We start from the raw sequence: 18,682 nt of genomic DNA, 5'->3' as shown, positions 1-18,682 counted from the left end.
CTATCCATTAAATGTAAAGCAGCAACATGCTCCTTGGTCCGATAATGCTGCTATTAACTGTCTGCTAACCATCCTGACTGAGAAAAGTGATACTTACAGAAGATTGTTTGAAGGTTATACAGTCCATCCACTTCTCTAAGTACTCTAAAGTCTTTCCTTGGATTAAATTGGGCCATGAGAAAGCTATATACTTGGACCATATTAGTTTAGCGCCTTGAAGAATTGCCTTCACTGAGTTGTATGTTAATGTAATGCCTTCAGCTTTTATTGAAGGGGACTACAAGAAACATCAATATGAAATTCATTACTGCCTTTATTGGGAAAATGCTGACATTACTTTCAACAGTACCCAACTTTCCCTAATATAAAACCCATATGATAGCAGTTTATATAATTCAGTGTAGGAAAATAGTTTCCATAAGAAAATTTATACTTCCATTTTTTGATTAAAAAAAAAAAAAGATAGTAACTCCCCACCACCCCATGGTTTACTCCAGGAGCCAAGAAGTTCAGAATTTAAAGTTCCACTTCTCTAGCTATGGATTACACTTAATGTTCTGGCCCAAATGGTGTACATACTTATATTCTATTTTCCTTCATCCTGATATCCTACTTCTACTTATATTTTATTTTATAATAATTTAAGCACATGCATTCTTTTCGTAAACTGCCTGAAATGCTTTTGGAACAAGGCTGGATGTTAAAAAAAAAATGCAAACAAATGAATAAAACACTTGACATGTGATGTTTTCTATGAATTGCATGGTGTGAATCACAAAACAATGGCACATTTCATGTTAGTTTGGTTATTACAATGCTAAGTCTGTGTTTTAAGTAATTTAATATCTAGTGTGTTTCCACAGAATATGCTTTTTTTGGCCAGTGTAGAACCACTGACTCAGATTTAGAAATGGAAACAATCTCAAGAGACTAAAGTCATTTATTTTTAATTTAATTCAAATAAACTATGTGCTAACTGTTATGCCAGTAATAGAGAAAATGATAAGTAAGACATAACTATTATTCTCTTAGATCACATAGCCTACTGTTGGAAACAAAAATGTTTGCAGTAAAAGTATAACTTAATCAGGTTACACAAAAGGAATTTGTATTGGGTACTTTAGAAACATATCAGGGGTGGCAATTATATTCATTTAGAAAGTTTCAATATTAAGTAAAATCAGGTGGATATTAAAAACTAAGTAGGGGTTCATCAGTTAGGGAAGGAAGGAGGGGGCATTTTAGTAAGAGGGATCAGCACATTCTAATGTCACAGAGATGTGCAGGGGCATGGATATTTGGAGATGTTTGTAATGGCTAGAGGGAGAATATGAGCATGTAATTTAGCTCTGTGTTCAATTTGGATGCACCACTTATTAGATGTGATCCTGGGCAAGTAACTTTATGTTGATCAATCCTATAGTTTCTCATTACTATTTTTTAAAGATTTTATTTATTTTTATTTATTTGTCAGAGAGAGACTGTGCAGGCTCAAGCAGCAGGAATGGCAGGCAGAGGGAGAAGCAGGCTCCCTGCTGAGCAAGGACCAGACTTTAGAATCAATCCCAGGACCCTGGGATCATGACCTGAGCTGAAGGCAGATGCTTAACCCACTGAGCCACCCAGGCATCCTTAATTTCTCATTTCCAACACCGAGATATTCCCAGCCACATAGTAGTAAGTGTACAGAAATTAACAGTAGTATTTCCTTAATTCAACATATATATATAAATAAGCTTATAAGAAAGGTACGTACTTGGGCCATATTTAGCTGAACAGCTTGAAGAACTCATTAAAGAGTTCAGCAGTTAGCATTAAGAATTCAACAATTTCTTAAAGAGCTGAAAAATGAAACGATCAGATACCCATTTTAGAAAGACGATCTTAGCTCTAATGTGGAGGATGGATTGGAGGGAAATAAGACTTAAAATAATGGGAGACAGTGAGGGCATAGAGACAGTAAAACAGGCACCATCTGATGGCAGGTTAGTTGGTAAAGGATACTTCCAAGTTGTTGGTATGTGAAATTAGGTTTTGCCATAGATAAAAAAAATACATACATACATACATACATACAAACATAAATACATACATGCAGGCAGGGAAAAGATAGAAAATCAATTTAGAAGGCTTTCTTTTTGTCTTTCTTAAAAAAAAAAAAAAAAAAAAAAGACACCAAGATTGGGATGTTGTATTCATGTAGAAATGCCTACAGAACAGGTTTGATATATGATCCTGGAAGTTAAAAGGAGGGTATGGGGTGCAGTTGTAGATAATATCTGTGGAAGATGAGATAAAGGCAGGAGCTGCAGATTTGATTGGGTTCTATTTCATTCCTTCATCCCATACTTATTGAACAACGAATATTCCAGGATACTGTGAAAGCACCAAGGATAAATGATTTATTGAAATAAATGTGGTCATTTTTATAATGATCAGTGAAGGGAAGGAGACATAAATATGTAATTAAAAACTGTGATAAAGGATCTAATGCAAAAGGGCAGGGTACGATACGCAATTACAATTGGATCAAATCATTTAGGGGACGCAGGGTTCAGAAACTTGCTGAAGATGGACATTTGTGCTGAGGAAGTATAAGGATTGTCTATTTGGGGACCATAAATGGGTAGACAGTGTGCTTAGTGTTGCAGATATTCCCACAGATATCGTCAGTAAGACACTTCAAGTAAGAATCACATCGTGATTAATAAAGAGAAAAACAACAATAAAATAAAGACAAATTACTGTTTTTGGGGATAAACAAGGGCAGATGCTAGGGAAATTGGATCTTCTCTGAACTCGGGCAGAGACTCTCAGAATAGAATGAATAGAGGCAGCTGCCGGGATTTGAGGGCACGAGGTTGATATTCTGAGGCTTGTTTCAAAGAGGGAAAGAGAAAATGCTGCTGACTTGGGCCCGTATGGGGTTCTGAAACACAGCAGTATTCAACGGGTCCAAGGGGATCCCTTGAGAAAAATGAAAAGTTATTAGCAGATCTGAATATGTGGAGGTTATTGGTATTCTTCAGTTAACAGGAAAATAAATGAAAAGGAAATCAGATTATAGTGGGCTGAGAATTAAACTGAAAATGAGAACACAGACATTGTAAGAAATGCTTTCAAAAAGCCTGAATGGAGAAAAAAGGATAGACTCTGAATGTGGGGGGGATGGGTCACAGAGGATCTGGAGAGAGTTTTGGTTTCACTTCCTGGTAAGTTAAGCATATTAAGCATACTCCTTAACTGAAAGGAAGGAGGTGGTAAAAAGGAGAAGATGGCTTTGAAGAAAGGAGAAGAAAATACTGATGGTTCAAGCCTGAGAAGAGAAAAAGAAAGAAAGAGATTAAGAGCTGGAGTGGACAAATTAGTCTTGGCCATGTGGAAGAACACTGGGTATCAGGGAAGGTTCCAGAAGAACTTGGAAAATTTCACAAGATGATACTTTTATAAATGCAAGGGCACAAAAACTGGACTTGGGTCATTTGATCCAGCACCACATTTTTAGGGTGATAAGGTTTTGTTATCTAGTTTCACCACCTGAGGCTAAAAGTGGTATAACATCTTGTCCAAGATCACAGAGCAGAGTAGGCTGTGTCTTCTAACAAGAGGGCTCAAATGCAGCTTGAATATAGACTGAGTGAACTTATGTATTGGCATAAACTAACTTTAAAGATCATCAGAGCACAATTTACGCAAAAATCTTATGTTAAAATCATCTTTTTTCAAACATACATTAGTGATATGTGTCTTTGAGATATTATTCTTATGCCACAATGTAATATTTGCTAGTTTACGAGTGCTTAAGGACTTATCATTTGCTCTTTGGATTGATGGATAATTTAACTGCATTTGCTTATGATACCAACTTCAAAAGCAGAGGGCTTCTACTTGTCTGATAAAACTGGAAGGATGCCGATATGGGCAGTGGATAAAAACTCTGTAATACAAGAAAATTACCATTTTTCCACTTAAAAATTAAATCTAAGGAAAACTAAAGCAGAGGTAGCTGAAAGTAGACTATATATACTGTAATCTTTTTTTAGGCAGATAGGCTAGTTTGGGACACTCTACTTCATCTCCTTTCATTTTTAAGGATCTGGTTATTTCTAAGCTAAGTTTAGGAAGCACCTCCTAAAATTAATTTGAATCAAAAAATTGGGTTGAGTACTCACTCACCATGGTCAAGTTCTAAAATCTTTTCCATGAAGGCAAAGAAGTCTCACTGGTGTTGCATTGCCAGACTTAATAAGGAAACTCATTTATTCTTTTATTCAACAAAAAACTTTGCCTAGCAAGTACCTGCCATTGTGTTTGGCCCTTTTAGTTATGGAAAAGTGATTAAGACCAAGCAACAAGTTGGATGTAATATTCCCTTTAACTTAACCATGAACTTGAACCACTTAGAACTGAAATAATATAGAATTTATTAGTTATTTTCCTGTAGATTAGGTTGGAACATCAATGATTTTGTCCTAGATTTGTCTTTACTCTGTGTGATTTGGTATGTGGTTTGAATAAATTCAGTATTCATTAGTACCAAGTTATTTCTTTTAGAATGCATTATCAGGAATGTAATTTTTGCATTTAAAAGTACCTCTATTTTCTGAGTTCGGGGAGAAGGTATTTTATTTGATATGCCAAATCACAATGTCAATTTGACTGTCACCCTCAGAGCATTAAAAAGTGACATATCAATAAATATCTATTCCGAGCATTTATACCACAAACCACTATTTTTCTTTTGTGATAAATTTATAAATATGTCTGGCATTTAGTAATATAACTAGCATTTAATCTTCAAAAAAGTTAGTATGAAAGTGCATGTTTAACTAATATAACTAAAAAGAAATAATTGCATAGACAGTAATGAAAAAGCATTACATTATATGGAAAATGAAAACATAAATCAACAACAAAATGTAATGGAAATTCTGAAATAGCCTTGAAGTTAAGCATAGAAAGTTAATCAGATTCCCTTTAACAATTATTCAGTGGCTGTTAGTATGCAAAACATCACCTATAAAATGAAATAAACCAGCACTTATTAAAACTGACACAGTTTATAAAATTAAAAAAAAAAGAGTGAGACTTTTAAATGATAACATCAACCATTTATATGCTTAAACTGAAATATGGTCTTAGAAATAAGAAAAAAATATTTAAATAACTGATAAAGAAGTGAGATCAGCAAGTATGTTATTCCAAACTTAATGGAAGACATATTTTAATAGATATATTGTTAAAAAGAAGCCCTCCAAGTAGAACTGAACTATTAAGAAAACTGTATGTATCTCATTGTGATATATCCAGACCTTCCTCTTAATGCAGATGAATAATAATCTATAAAATAAATGGAACAGCTATTATATTAATGGTCAAAACTCCCACTAGCTTCAGTACTTGCAATCTAAAAATGGACACCAATAATTCCCAAAGAAATTAATCTTCAAAACAAATAACTCTCATAGACTACGTGAGCAACTTAAAATTTCTAGGCATTTCACACCTAGTTACTTATTCCATATAACATGGGAGGAGAATAATGTTGCTTGAACTTTTATATCCAAGCAACAGAGATGGGGGATAGGTGAAGAGTAACTCAACCCACTGATAGGGTCTGAAATTCTATAACAGGTAAAGTTAATGCCAAAGCAGTATGGTATTTAAGAGTATTAATTTAATGGCCAAATAGATCTGCATTTAAGTATACTTATTAACCAGTTGTGTGAATTTGGGCAAGTAAATAACTTCACCAAGTCTCAGCTTCTTCATTAGAAAACTGAGAGTTAAAAAGAGACCTTAATCATAAAATTTAAAGTTTACATGATAGAGCATATGCCAAAAACTTAGCCCAATGCCTTACACACAGTCAGAGCTCAACAGATGCTGGGGAGTTTGAACAGAAGTAATACACAAGCATTCCTAAAGAATTTCAGGCAAGAGCATACTTTAAAAGAAATCTGTATGATTTATATATATATATATCTATGACATAGATATAAAGATACAGATAATTTACATTCACATGTTCTTCATGTCCGTTTTTAGGAACGTATCTGTTACAAGCTAAATCTGTTAGGGGATTCTCTTAATCATGGTGAGAAGGAAGTTCTCACTTACCTTGTCATTTACTACACTCTTCCCATCCCAAGCCCATCCTCTTTTGGTGAAGTAGTTAACAGTTGCAAATTCAATTAGGGCAGAGAACACAAATGCATAACAAACAGCAATAAACCAGTCCATGGCAGTTGCATAGGCCACTTTGGGGAGGGAATTCCGAGCACTGATGCTTAGAGTTGTCATTGTTAGAACAGTTGTTACTCCTGCAGAAAGATAGGAACAAAAACATGAATGGATACTAGCAAGACAGAATTGAAAGTATTCTTTTTCTCAAAGTTACTTTTGCTGTCAGTTCTATCAACTAAACAAACAAACAAACAACAACAACCAAAGCTGGAAGAACAGCGCAAAGTTAATTATCACAAATGGCTATTTTAATTCTTGAAGTAATAACTCTGAAATGTCTTGTTTTCATTTTTGTTTGTATGAATCTTTTTTCTCTTTTTTAGTATTGTTAAGGTTAAAAATACGGCCGATTTTGAAAGTAGGATTTCCTATGAGGAAAGCAGTTACTGTAAATTGTGCCATTATGCATTAACATTATTTTTTTAAAAATCTTAAACAAAACCTCACATGAATTTGTTCATCATTTGTTTAAATCATGCTCAGCAATGGACCAATCATCCACACCAGTGATCACAATGGAACTATGATTAAGAAGTTCTTTATCCAAGTATAGCTACCTAAATACGAAATTAATTCTGGATCACTTAGCATTGTGAAGACATAATTTCTTTCATAATGAAGCTTAGAATCTATAGAAAATAAAACAAGAAACTAAACTTCAAACTTTATAAAAATGCAAATCACTACTTTTAAAGAATATTTTATGCCTCTGTTGGTTGAAAAAGTAATTTAGTCCCTTTCATTGTAAAGCTTTTCTGCCAGTAGTCAGGGAAGTCGCAATAATTAAGTAAAAAGAAAGCAATAACTCAGGAGGTAAGTTGCAATATCAGCTGTCAAAATGTCTGCAATTACCTGTTTTATCAGAGATCCAATAGAAGTTTAATCACGTACATTTAAAAGAGTTAAAATGTTAAAGAAATGTTCATATATTAAAGTTTTATTGTATTGTATTCTTTGCTTTCCCTTAGGATAAATAAAGCAGCTTTTTCTTCTCATCTACAACAGTTAGTAATTCAAAACAGAAAATAATTCTATTTAATCATGAGTGAATGCATATAGGAATATGATGGAAGTAGTAGCAATAAAAGACAGAAAAATAAATTAGGCTCACCTACTGCTAAGTCAATATTAAAAAACACATCTACAAAACACATTGCCTTTCATGCATCAAAGTGAAAGGTTTAGATTGTGAGGATGTTTTCTTTTGCGAATTTGGTACATTAGAATAATTAAATAGAAGACATGATAGATACAACCACATACAACCACAACTGAAATCATATCCTCCTTCAACCCCTATATGAGTGCCCACACGCTCACACACACACATACTCACACACACCCATAATATAGCAATGCAAATGACAAATCAATATATGGAAATACACCTAACTTCACTAGCAGTTAAGGAAATACAAACAAAGAGATAATGACATACCTTTCTAAAACCATATAGTCAGCAAAATGTTAACAAACTTTAAAAGATTTATACTATGGTAGTATTGAGGAGAATGTGGGATAACAGACATCCTCTCTGAATAAGGATTACAGATTTATGTCATATCTAAGAAACTGTTACCTAATCCAAAGTCATAAAGATATAAGCCTACATTTTCTTCTATGAGTTTTACACTTTTAGTTCTGACATTTAGGTCTTGGTCCATTTTGGCGTAATTTTTATGTAAAGTGTGAGGTAGATGTACAAATTCATTCTTTCGCATGTGGATAACCAGTTGTATCAGTGTTATTTGTTGAAAAGACTTTTCCTTCCCTATTGTTTTTTGAAGACTTTATTTATTTATTTGACAGATAGAAATCACAAGTAGGCAGAGAGGCAGGCAGAGAGAGAGAGGAGGAAACAGGCTTCCTGCTAAGCAGAGAGCCCGATGCGGGGCTCGATTGAGCCAAAGGCAGAGGCTTTAACCCACTGAGCCACCCAGGTGCCCCTTTTCCTTCCCTATTGAATGGCATTAGGATTGTTGTTGAAATCAACAGACCACACCACAGTGACTTCTTACTATGTATGTCTCCTGAGGCAAGGGAAACCAAATCAAAAATAAACTATTGGGACTTCATCAAAATAAAAACTTCTCCACAGTGAAGGAAACAATGAACAAAACTAAAAGGCAACCTATGAAATGGGATAAATTATTTGTAAACAACGTATCTGATAAAGAGTCAATATCCAAAAATATATAAAGAACTTATCAACTCAATAACCCAAAAATGAATAATACAATTAAAAAATGGGGAGAAAACAGACATTTTTCCAAATAAGACAAACAGATGGCAACCAGACACACAAAAAGATGCTCAACATCACTGATCATCAAGGAAATACAAATCAAAACTATAATGAGGTATCAGCTCACATCTGTCAGAATGGCTAAAATCAACAACACAGGGAACAACAGGTATTGACAAGGATATGGAGGAGGAGGAACCCTCTCACACTGTTTTTGGGAGTGAAAACTGGTGCAACCACTATGAAAAACAGTGTGGAGATTACTCAAAAAGTTAAAAATAGAACTACCCTTTGATCCAGGACTTGCACTACTAGGTATTAACCCAAAGAATAAAGAAAAACAAAACAAAACAAAACAAAACACTAATTCAAAGGGATACATACACACTGATGTATACAGCAGCAAGATCTATAATAGCCAAATTATCGAAACAGCTCAAATGTTCATCAACTGATGGACACACACACACACACAGAAATATTATTCAGCTATAAAAAAGAATGAAGTCTTACCATTTGCAACGAAAAGGTGGAGCTATAGAGCATTATATTAAGTAAAATGAATCAATCAGAGAAAAAGAAATACCATGTGATTTCACTCATATGTGGAATTTAAGAAAGAAAACTAGCTTAGGGGAAAAAAAGAGAGAAGCAAACTAAGAAACATACTTTTACTATTGCACTACTGCGTATTTACCCCAAAGATACAGATGTAGTGAAAAGAAGGGCCAACTGCACCCAGTGTTCATAGTAGCATTGGTCACAGTTGCCAAACCTTGGAAAGAACCAAGATGCCCTTCAATGGACAAATGAATAAGGAAGATGTGGTCCATATATACCATGGAGTATTACGCCTCCATCAGGAAGGATGAATACCCAACTTTTTGTATCAACATGAACAGGACCGGAAGGTATTATGCTGAGTGAAATAAGTCAAGCAGAGAGAGTCAATTATCATATGGTTTTGCTTATTTGTGGAGCATAAGGAATGACATGGAAGCCATGGGGACATGGAGAGGAGAAGGGAGTTGGGGGAAATTGGAGGGGGAGATGAACCATGAGAGACAGTGGACTGTGAAAAACAATCTGAGGGTTTTGGAGGGATGGGGGGTGGGAGGTTGTGTGAGCCTGATGGTGGGTATTATGAAGGGCACATATTGCATGGAGCACTGTGTGTGGTGCATAAATGAATTCTGGAACACTGAAAAGAAATTTTAAAAATACATAAAAATTAAAAAAAATATTCTCCAGGGTAAGCCTAGGGCAGGAAAAAAAAAAAAACAACTATGACTCTCAAAGAAAGAAAGAAAGAAAGAAAGGGACCATAGATATATGGGCTTGTTTCTGCACTTTGAATTCTATTCCATTACTCTGTAAATTGATCCTTATCCAAGTTTCAAACTGTTTCGATGATTATAGCTTTAGAATAAGTGTTGAAGTTAAGAAGCTTGAATCCTCCCAATTTCTTAGTCCTTTTCAAGACTGTTTTGGTTATTCAGGGTCCCTTGTATTCAATTCACATGTGGTTTTATAATAAATTTGCTAATTGCTGCAAAAAAGATTGCTGGAATTTTGATATGCACTACATTTAAGCTATTGTTTTGGGCACGATTGCCATCTTAACTATATTAGGTCTTCCAATTCCTGAAAACAGAATACCTATGTAGCCTTTATAATTATATATATATAAATGTAAATATATTTACATATATATGTATTATATATGCATATATACATATATATGTACATATATATATTTTATATATGTAATCTATTTAGAGTTTCTTTTATATCTTTTAGCAACATTTTATAATTTTCAGTGTACAAGTGTACAAACCTTTCACCTGTAAATTTAGATTTATTTATAGATATTTAATGTGGATGTTAATGTAAATGGAGATATAGTTTTAATTTTCTTTTCAGATTGTTCAATGCTAGTGTAGAGAACTTCAACTGTTTTTTCTGTTGGCCTTGTACCCTGCAACTTTGCTGAATGTATTAGCTTTAATAGTTTTTATGTGGTTTACTAGGGATTTTATATATATAAAATCATGTCATCTAAAATAGAGTGTTACTTGTTCCTTTCCAAACTGAATGCCTTTTATTTGTTTTTCTTGCCTAACTGCACTGGCTAGAATAGGCAACATGAGGTTGAGTAGAATTGATGAAGGCAGACATCCCTATCTTGTTCCTGATGTTGGCATAGCAGCTTTTAATCTTCACCTGTAAGTATGATGTTAGCTGTGGGCTTTTTCTTCCATCCACGTGTATCAAGTTGAGAAAGTTCTTTTTCTTGTGACAATTTGTTGGGTTTTTTTAATCATGAAAGCATACTGTGTTTTGTTTTCCAGGGTTTTGAGATGATTGTGTGTTTTTTCCATACCCCATAAATTCGTTGTTTACATTGATTTGATTTTTGTATGTTGAACCAAACTTTCATTCCTAGGATAAATCCCATTTGGGGTCATCATACGTAATCCTTTTTATATGTGGCTGGTTTCAGTTTGCTAGTATTTTGTTGAAGACATTCTATATATCTAAGGAATATTGATCTGTAGAGTTGGTTTTTGTTGTTGTTTTGACTTGTTATTTCTTTGTCTGTTTTTGGTTTTCTTGGTAAATGGTGCTACAGAATGAGCCAAGAAGGTCCCTCATTTATATTTTCAGAGTTTGAGAAAGGATGGCGTTAATTCTTTTTTCAATATTTTGGTAAAATTCACCAATAAGACAATCTGGCCTTGGACTTCTATTGATTTTTTATTGTTGCTCATTTCACAGCTTTACTTGCTATAGATTTGCTCAGACTCTTGAGTCATTTTTGATAATTTGTTTTTTCTGGAATTAGTCTATTCTAGGTTATTTCATTTCGGGGGTAAACAATTGTTCACAGATTCCCTTAGAATCTCTTTCATTTCCATAAGGTCAGTAGTAATGTTCCTTCTTCTTAAATTTAAACTTTTGAGTTTTCTCACCTTTTCTTGGTCAGTCTAGCTGAAATCTTGTTCAATTTTGTTGATCTCTATGGTAGTGTGTTGATTTTCTCTAATATGATTTCTATTCTCTATTTCATTGATCTCTATTCAAATTTATATTAATTCCCTTCTTCTTGCTAAGGGTTGTGTTTGCTTTTACAGAGCAAAGGCAGAAGCAACAAAAACATTTCCCCATAAATTCTTTTAGTGGCATCTCCCTGGTAGCAACTTTTGCACTAGGGAATTCTGAGTCAGGTAATATACAAAGACCAGCTTCTTGCGAATGTCTTAAGTGAAGACAATACTTCCTGAAGGGACTCTACTTTCCTCCCTCTAATACCAAGAGACTTTTAGTTGGAATGTCTTACTCCACTATTTTTGTGGGTATCTACTCTTATAAAGCCCCGGCAATTCTTCTACATGGGACAGAGTGGTATAAGATACTGATTAACAGCATTGCTATGTCCTCAAATGAGCTTGTAGTTGGATTGCCTGGTTTTGGATCCTGGCTCCCCTACTTGCTATTTAAGGTGACTTTGAGCAAGTTCCTCAACTATTCTCATTAATTTTCTCAACTACAAAACAATTATAAACTGACAAGAAACACCTTCTTCAGAAGTGTGCTGTGAAGGTTAACCATGCATTTGGCACAAAGCCTGGCACACTATAAGTACTCAATAAAGGTTAGCTATTTTAATTCTTCTTGTTTTTGTTGTCATCATTACTGCTATTACAAATCTATCTTACTGAAATGACAGCAGGAAAATACATAGTGATAAATGACACACAAGGTTCTTTACATGAACACACCTGTAAAAGTAAAAAAGTGGGAAACACTGGCATATTCATTGATTGGGAAATAGTTTAATAAATTGTTGATTATCTACACTAGTAATACCACAGTATTACAAAGAGTAAAGCAGGGCTATTTGTTGACTGCAAATATATGTATAATACATTTTGCTTAAAACATGATTCAGTTTTCATGAAAATATATACATTTAGATTTGTGTATCATTACAGATATACCTGCATGAGCTTAGTAAACAAAAAATAATATAACAAATGAAACTCCAATTATCACCATGGGGAGAAGGTATTTTGTGATATGGATAGATGAAATATAAAATGGACTTATACCTGATTTTTTATTGTTTATTTCTTTGGTATTTTACCAGAAAAACATGTAAGGATACAATCTAAGATGGTAGTATTGGTATCTTTGGGACAATTAACATTGAAAGAATCCATTTTTTCTTTTTTCCCTGTAGTGAACTTGCTTTCCTTTTGTGATAAGAAAAAAAAAAATACAAAATTTTTAATTTAAACAAGGGATACTTGACTACATTTAACATTTGCAATTCAAGTGTAAATTTCTGGGAATGATTGATGGATACATTAATGCTAATTTAAAGAAAATCTATAAAAAAATGCAAGTTTAAATTAGGTAATGAAAAATTTAATTATGATTCTAATCTACACTGTTGGTTTAAAATTAGATCTGGGTCTAGTCATTCAAACCAATAAAACATTTTATCAATTTTAATATGAATCCATCTACTATGAGGCAAATTTTCATCATATTCAAATCTTCCCCATAAATAAATTTTATTTTCTTTCATCTGATTTTATAAACTTGAGAATAAAATTGTTAACATTGACCATACAGTTCTACCTCTTTTCTTCCTGAAAGGATGTGATTCTCATATGCCAGCTTTTCTGCCTGATAGTTCAGCTTTGCCTGTTCCCATCACACTATAATAGAACTGGGCATTATATAAAGAGGTGCATTTACCTGGAAAGCTCATAGACCTTCCCCATGCCTGCCCCCTTCCCAACAACGGGCATTTTTCTATACCTACTAGGGTCTCCAAAAGTGAATATTCCCGCATTTTTTAAACAGACTATCTCCTTATCTTCTGTGTGTGACTGCCATAAAGCAATGCTTCCTGGGGAGGCTTCAGTTTCTTTTTCAGTAAAATAGAAGACAAGTATCTTAAAGTGCTTTCAGCATTAAAATGCCATGCATATATGCGGAATATGCGACCATCCCCCATACAGAGACAATATTGCACATAGAGCTCTTTGATACTCTGGTTTTATTCTATGTTAATATTTCTTACTGAGGTGTAGGTGCCAAAGTCTCAACTCATAGTGGCCAAGCAAATTGTGCCAAAGTGAAGGAATGCCAAGTGTTGGGTGCAAATATGCTCTGACAGAATAAAATCAAATCAGGGAAAGTGACTGCAGCACAGAGACTGACCCTATGAGCTCCATGGTCAGATGTCTAAATCTTAATCTTGTACTCTCGGGGACAGTCCCTAGCCCCTTTGTTCCACAGTATCCTCACTGATGAAATGAGGACTAAGAATAGTGTTTTCCGGGGCACCTGGGTGGCTCAGTTGGTTAACCATCCGTCTCATGATTTTGGCTCAGGTCTTGATCTCAGGTTCATGAGACTGAGTTCTGTATCAGGCTTGGGATTCTCTCTCCCTACCACCCTCTGCCCCTCCCCCTGCTCATGCATGCATCTGTGCTCCCCCTGCTTTTCCTACAATAAATAAATAAAATCTTTAAAAAAAAAAAAAAGGAATAGTGTTTTCCCCTATAGTGTTCACATAGTGACCAAATGAGTTACTACATGTAAAGCAGTGCCTCTATTGTAAAAAGATTCCTCAGTGCATGTGCAAAAAACGTATTACTCTGGAAGCAAAGTTAAGACAAATTTACATCAGAGAAATAAAATGAAATGGAATGCAATCTTCCTTTAGACCTTTATCCCCATCAAATGCTTGTGTGTGAGTGTTTGCTGTTGAGGTGTCAGGTGGAAGTTAGGAAGAAGTTTCAGAAACCAAACAGGCACAAAACTGCCAGAGAACACAAATGTAAAATTGTTTGATACCACCTGCTGGTTACTGCTAGAAGTGGCAGAAAAAACCAGACATTCTGATAAAACAAGTGCTAGATTTAACGCTTACAAATCTAGTATGAATGCACTATGAAAGGTTACAATTTTATTTTATTTTTAAGGTTGCAATTTTAACTCATAACTGTGCTACATCTGAATGATAAAAACGTTGAAACTTCAGGTTACAGACAGAAATTAGAACCTAGATGACGTATCTTGTCATAAAACCCAATTAAGTCAAACTCCACTAATTTGAAATTTGTGAAAATTTAGAAACTATCAATTATAATCTAGAAGAAGGTGTTTGAAAGGGTACTTTTAGTGTGCACAATACTGTGAAGAATTATATATATTTTTTTCTTTTTGCTTGCCTGAATGTATTCTGGATATAATAAATTAAAAACTCATATCCCTCTACTCAACCCTTTTCTTCCTGATATCCTTTTCTCAGTGAAAGGCCCCTATGATCTAAAACCATTTGCATATTGGAAGTTGGAGTTGCAGTTGATGCGAATATTTTCTTTGTTGGGGTAATTTGCCCAGTCTAGGCAACATACTGTTTTCCCTACCGTGGATCTTTCCCTTCTTAGTCATCTCTCTTTTTTGACTTAGCTGATTCCTATTTCTTCCCTGAGTAAATTATTGAGAGTCTACTAAATGCAAAGTATTTTATGGGCACCCAGAACACATTAATGAACAAAAGAGCAAAGATTGCTGAACACCTCTAAGGTTACAGTATACAGCGTGGTTTTATCCTTTTGCAGGATTTCACACCCGTAAAGGCATCTGTGACCTGGTCTTACACATACTTCTATCAAATTCTTTCATGTTGGTTTACGTGACTATATCCCCCAGCAAACTATACAGAGTAGAGACTTGTCTTCTCACCCAGTGGTAAAGGGTGCTCAGTCGAAAGCAAGAGTTCATTAAATAGTGTTTAAATGAACTAATAAATATTTACTGAACTACTCTCCAGTGAACGGTCATTGATAAGCATTCATTTATTAAGAGAACTGTAAGGAATTTATTCCTTCTTTTCCAATGGAATTCCTCCTAATTCCTACATAGGCATTTTGTCCTCATTTTATGCTGTATATGGTAGAACTATGAGCGCAATGTGAGCAAAACCAAAAAAGATAAAAATATATATTTTTTAAAAGAGCGCAAAGAAACCTAATGTCACAACAGGGCAAGGTCTATGATGAACTGTAATCCTGCGATCTACCTAGACTGCGAATCTGAATTAGACTTCTCTAAGGAAATAATGGGAAAAGTTAAAGCAGTCACAAGGCAAGGGAGTATAATACTCGACTGGGGAAAGAACATGCACAGGAAACCAGGGACATGAAACATAGCATTTAAGTGGAACTGAAAGAAGCCTGCTAGGTGGGAAGACAGAAGATAAGAGTTGCATGGGAGATGTCCATACTCCCGTCTCCAGCAATTCAAGAGAATGAGCATTTAAGTGTCCCTACCCGTACATGATGCTTTAAGCAGCACTTCTTCCAGGTTTAAAAAAAAAAAAAAAAAATCTTAGTTATGTCTCTCTGAATGTGCCTGCCTCTTCACAATTTGGGATGGCAGTTTGCCTGTCACCTCGATTCTCTTACAAATGCAGGAAAAGTCTTTAATTTTCAGTTTGTTCAGCTTTCTCTTGTTGCAAGGATGAAAGTGACAACTTGCAAGCTCTGCATATGTCAGTGCTGAAACCTGAAGCCCAGTGCCTCGATGTTAATACAAGTTTTTTTAAAACAAGATTTTTTTTTATTAGTCAAATGTCTATTTCTTCTACTTCTGAATTTTTTTTTATTTTTTAACTTTTTTTTTTGGTCAGAAAGAGTGAGCACAGGCAGACAGAGTGGCAAGGAGCCTGATGTGGGACTTGATCCCAGGACGCTGGGATCATGACCTGAGCCGAAGGCAGCCGCTTAACCAACTGAGCCATCCAGGCGTCCCACTTCTGAATTTCTTTCTAGTTGTGTTCTGGGTAGTGGAGTTGGACAGAGCATCAGAAAAACTGAGGAATATTTCACAATCAACATAATATAGGCAACCTTCTGGAACTAATGTCAGCAAATGACTGACAGTCAACTAAACAAATTCCCAGATCTCTGAATTTGGCCAGCATAATTAAATTTGAAACACAGGTGCTCCCAACAGTCCATTGTGTTCCTGCTAGCTGAATCTTAGAAAGGGAGCTTTAAAAGCATATAAAAATGAATCAAAATGAATCATAATATGGGAGTATTGTTATAATACTGTTGTATCTACATCATTTTAAAACAACTCGTGAAATCTAGAAAAACTGAAGAAATCAACCAAATTTTTAATCTTTTTTACCTGATTTATTCAGTCAGCTTACCTAATCTTCTCCCCCTCCCCAAACTGGCTTGATTATATGTTTGGCAAAACTATTACCTCTGAAGTTTGGCCAAATTATTTAATATTTTCACCATAGGCATAATCAAAATTATATTTTAAGATTGAAAGTAAGAAGAAAGTTCACACAGTAATGGTACTAACCTTAATTTATATATATATATATATATATATATATATATATATATATATACACACACACACACACACACACTAATTGTTAAATTAGTAATAGGTTAAAAACTTTCATGGATATAGACAAAAATTTATTTGCCATCATTATGAATGTGAAGTACATACATAAAAATGTATATGAATATGCAGGAACTCTGGGGATTCGGGAGCCTCAAGCTATAAGGATCAGTTAATATTCCAAATCTAGGTTGAGTGCGCCTTCCGTGTTTTCAGAGAGCACCCTGCATATTCCTAGAATATTACATACTGTAATCTTTGCAAGTGTTTATCTTCCCACCTCCTCAAACAGACCACAACCTCTGTGAGGTTAAGGATCATTCTTGTTCACTTTGTATCTGAAAGCTCTAGCATAGCTCTAGCCTGGCACATATTTTCAAACTGAATGAATGAATGTGGTTTAAGAAGAAAACAGACCTATTTGTGTGGATATAGATGGAGAAATGACTGGGTATATTTGTGTGTGTTTGGAGCTAAATACATAACTACATAAAAATAGCCTGATGCCAGCTATTTTTTTCTGGAATTCAATGACTAGGGAAATGGATGCCTTGTAGTATTTAAGATTAGAGCAAAGAATGACCATTGCAAGTGTTTTTATGTAAACATTTTATGCGCTCAATAACTCTATTCAAAACATTGTATGTAGAAGTGCACATATAGTATACAGAATATAATTAGTGTGTATAAATAAAATATATATGTAAATATATATCATATTACATATAGATAATGTTACAGTTAAATCTTGGAAAAGGTATTAAGCGAAGCACCAGGGAAAAACTATTCTCTGGAGTGAGCAGGTAAGAAAGCAGATAAAATACAAAGAAAGCCTCCAACTTTCATTTGACAATTTTGGTATAAGGCATACAAGGGCATGATGGCCCTGATACCAAAGACCTAGGCTTCCTCTTTCTTACTTCTCTGCCATTTAGAAGGTATTGCCCATATTCTGGACGTTTGAGAGGGCTTGCCAATGCCTGATCTACATTCCAGCAAACAGACAGGGAAAGGAGAGCCACACCCTTTCACTTCAGGGGCATGCTTCTGAGCTGAAGCCCACAAAGGGAAAATTATACATCTAATTTCTATTCCTAGGTCTTTGAGAACTAGTCATCCGACTACATCTAGCAGTAAGACAGGAAAAGAACGGTAGTTTTGATTTGGTGTGCCCTACTAGAATCAAAATTTCTAGTCTTCCGTGACTCACTAAAAGACAATCATCTCTGACAGATGCAGGCTTGTGACTACCCAGAAATTTTCCTATGAAAATTTAGGAAAGGAAGAAAGGAACGTTTTGTATTTATTGACTTTCTAACATGCCAAACTACATGATAAATAAAACGAAACCAAATCGGCAGACACAGGCCTCTTGCTAGCCATGCCAGTGTGCTTCCTGTGCAAAGGCAGCTTCCAGGAAGTCCCCAGCCCCACTCTCAGATACCCGTTTAGGTAGAGATTTCACAGCTACTTGTTTTCCATCCATCTTTTAACCACTCTTCCAGCATTCTTTTTGTAGGCTGTCCTTAGGCACTGGTCACTGAATTGCTCATATTCCACAAAGCAATGTATTGCTCTTCTACTTGTCTTAGTTACTGCTCTCTCTTGGCAGGAGCATTTCTTCCCATCTCCTAACTTTCTCCCATACCCAGAAGATCACCAAGGATATATCTCATAAGCTCCTAGTCCAAATATCTGACCATCTCTTGAATATCTCCACATGAACTCAGTAAAAATGTA

The 18,682-nt window shown here is 34.9% G+C and overlaps 1 protein-coding gene across 4 annotated transcripts in view; it reads right to left on the bottom strand.

Annotated features, from left to right (window-relative positions):
- Nucleotides 1-18,682, bottom strand: part of GABRA2 (gamma-aminobutyric acid type A receptor subunit alpha2) — a 128,894-nt gene that overhangs the window by 12,138 nt on the left and 98,074 nt on the right. For 3 of the 4 annotated variants that reach the window (XM_059162265.1, XM_059162254.1, XM_059162273.1), the window contains one exon: nucleotides 6,121-6,323. In XM_059162265.1, the coding sequence (XP_059018248.1) occupies nucleotides 6,121-6,323 (203 nt within the window). Of the gene's footprint in view, nucleotides 1-97; nucleotides 278-6,120; nucleotides 6,324-18,682 lie in introns of all 4 variants that reach the window. The other variant, XM_059162281.1, reaches the window with a different exon arrangement.

This window comes from Mustela lutreola, chromosome 1, assembly GCF_030435805.1.
Source record: "Mustela lutreola isolate mMusLut2 chromosome 1, mMusLut2.pri, whole genome shotgun sequence".
Taxonomy (NCBI): domain Eukaryota; kingdom Metazoa; phylum Chordata; class Mammalia; order Carnivora; family Mustelidae; genus Mustela; species Mustela lutreola.
Note: the sequence above shows the minus strand (reverse complement) of the source record. Positions and strands in the feature narration are given on the sequence as shown.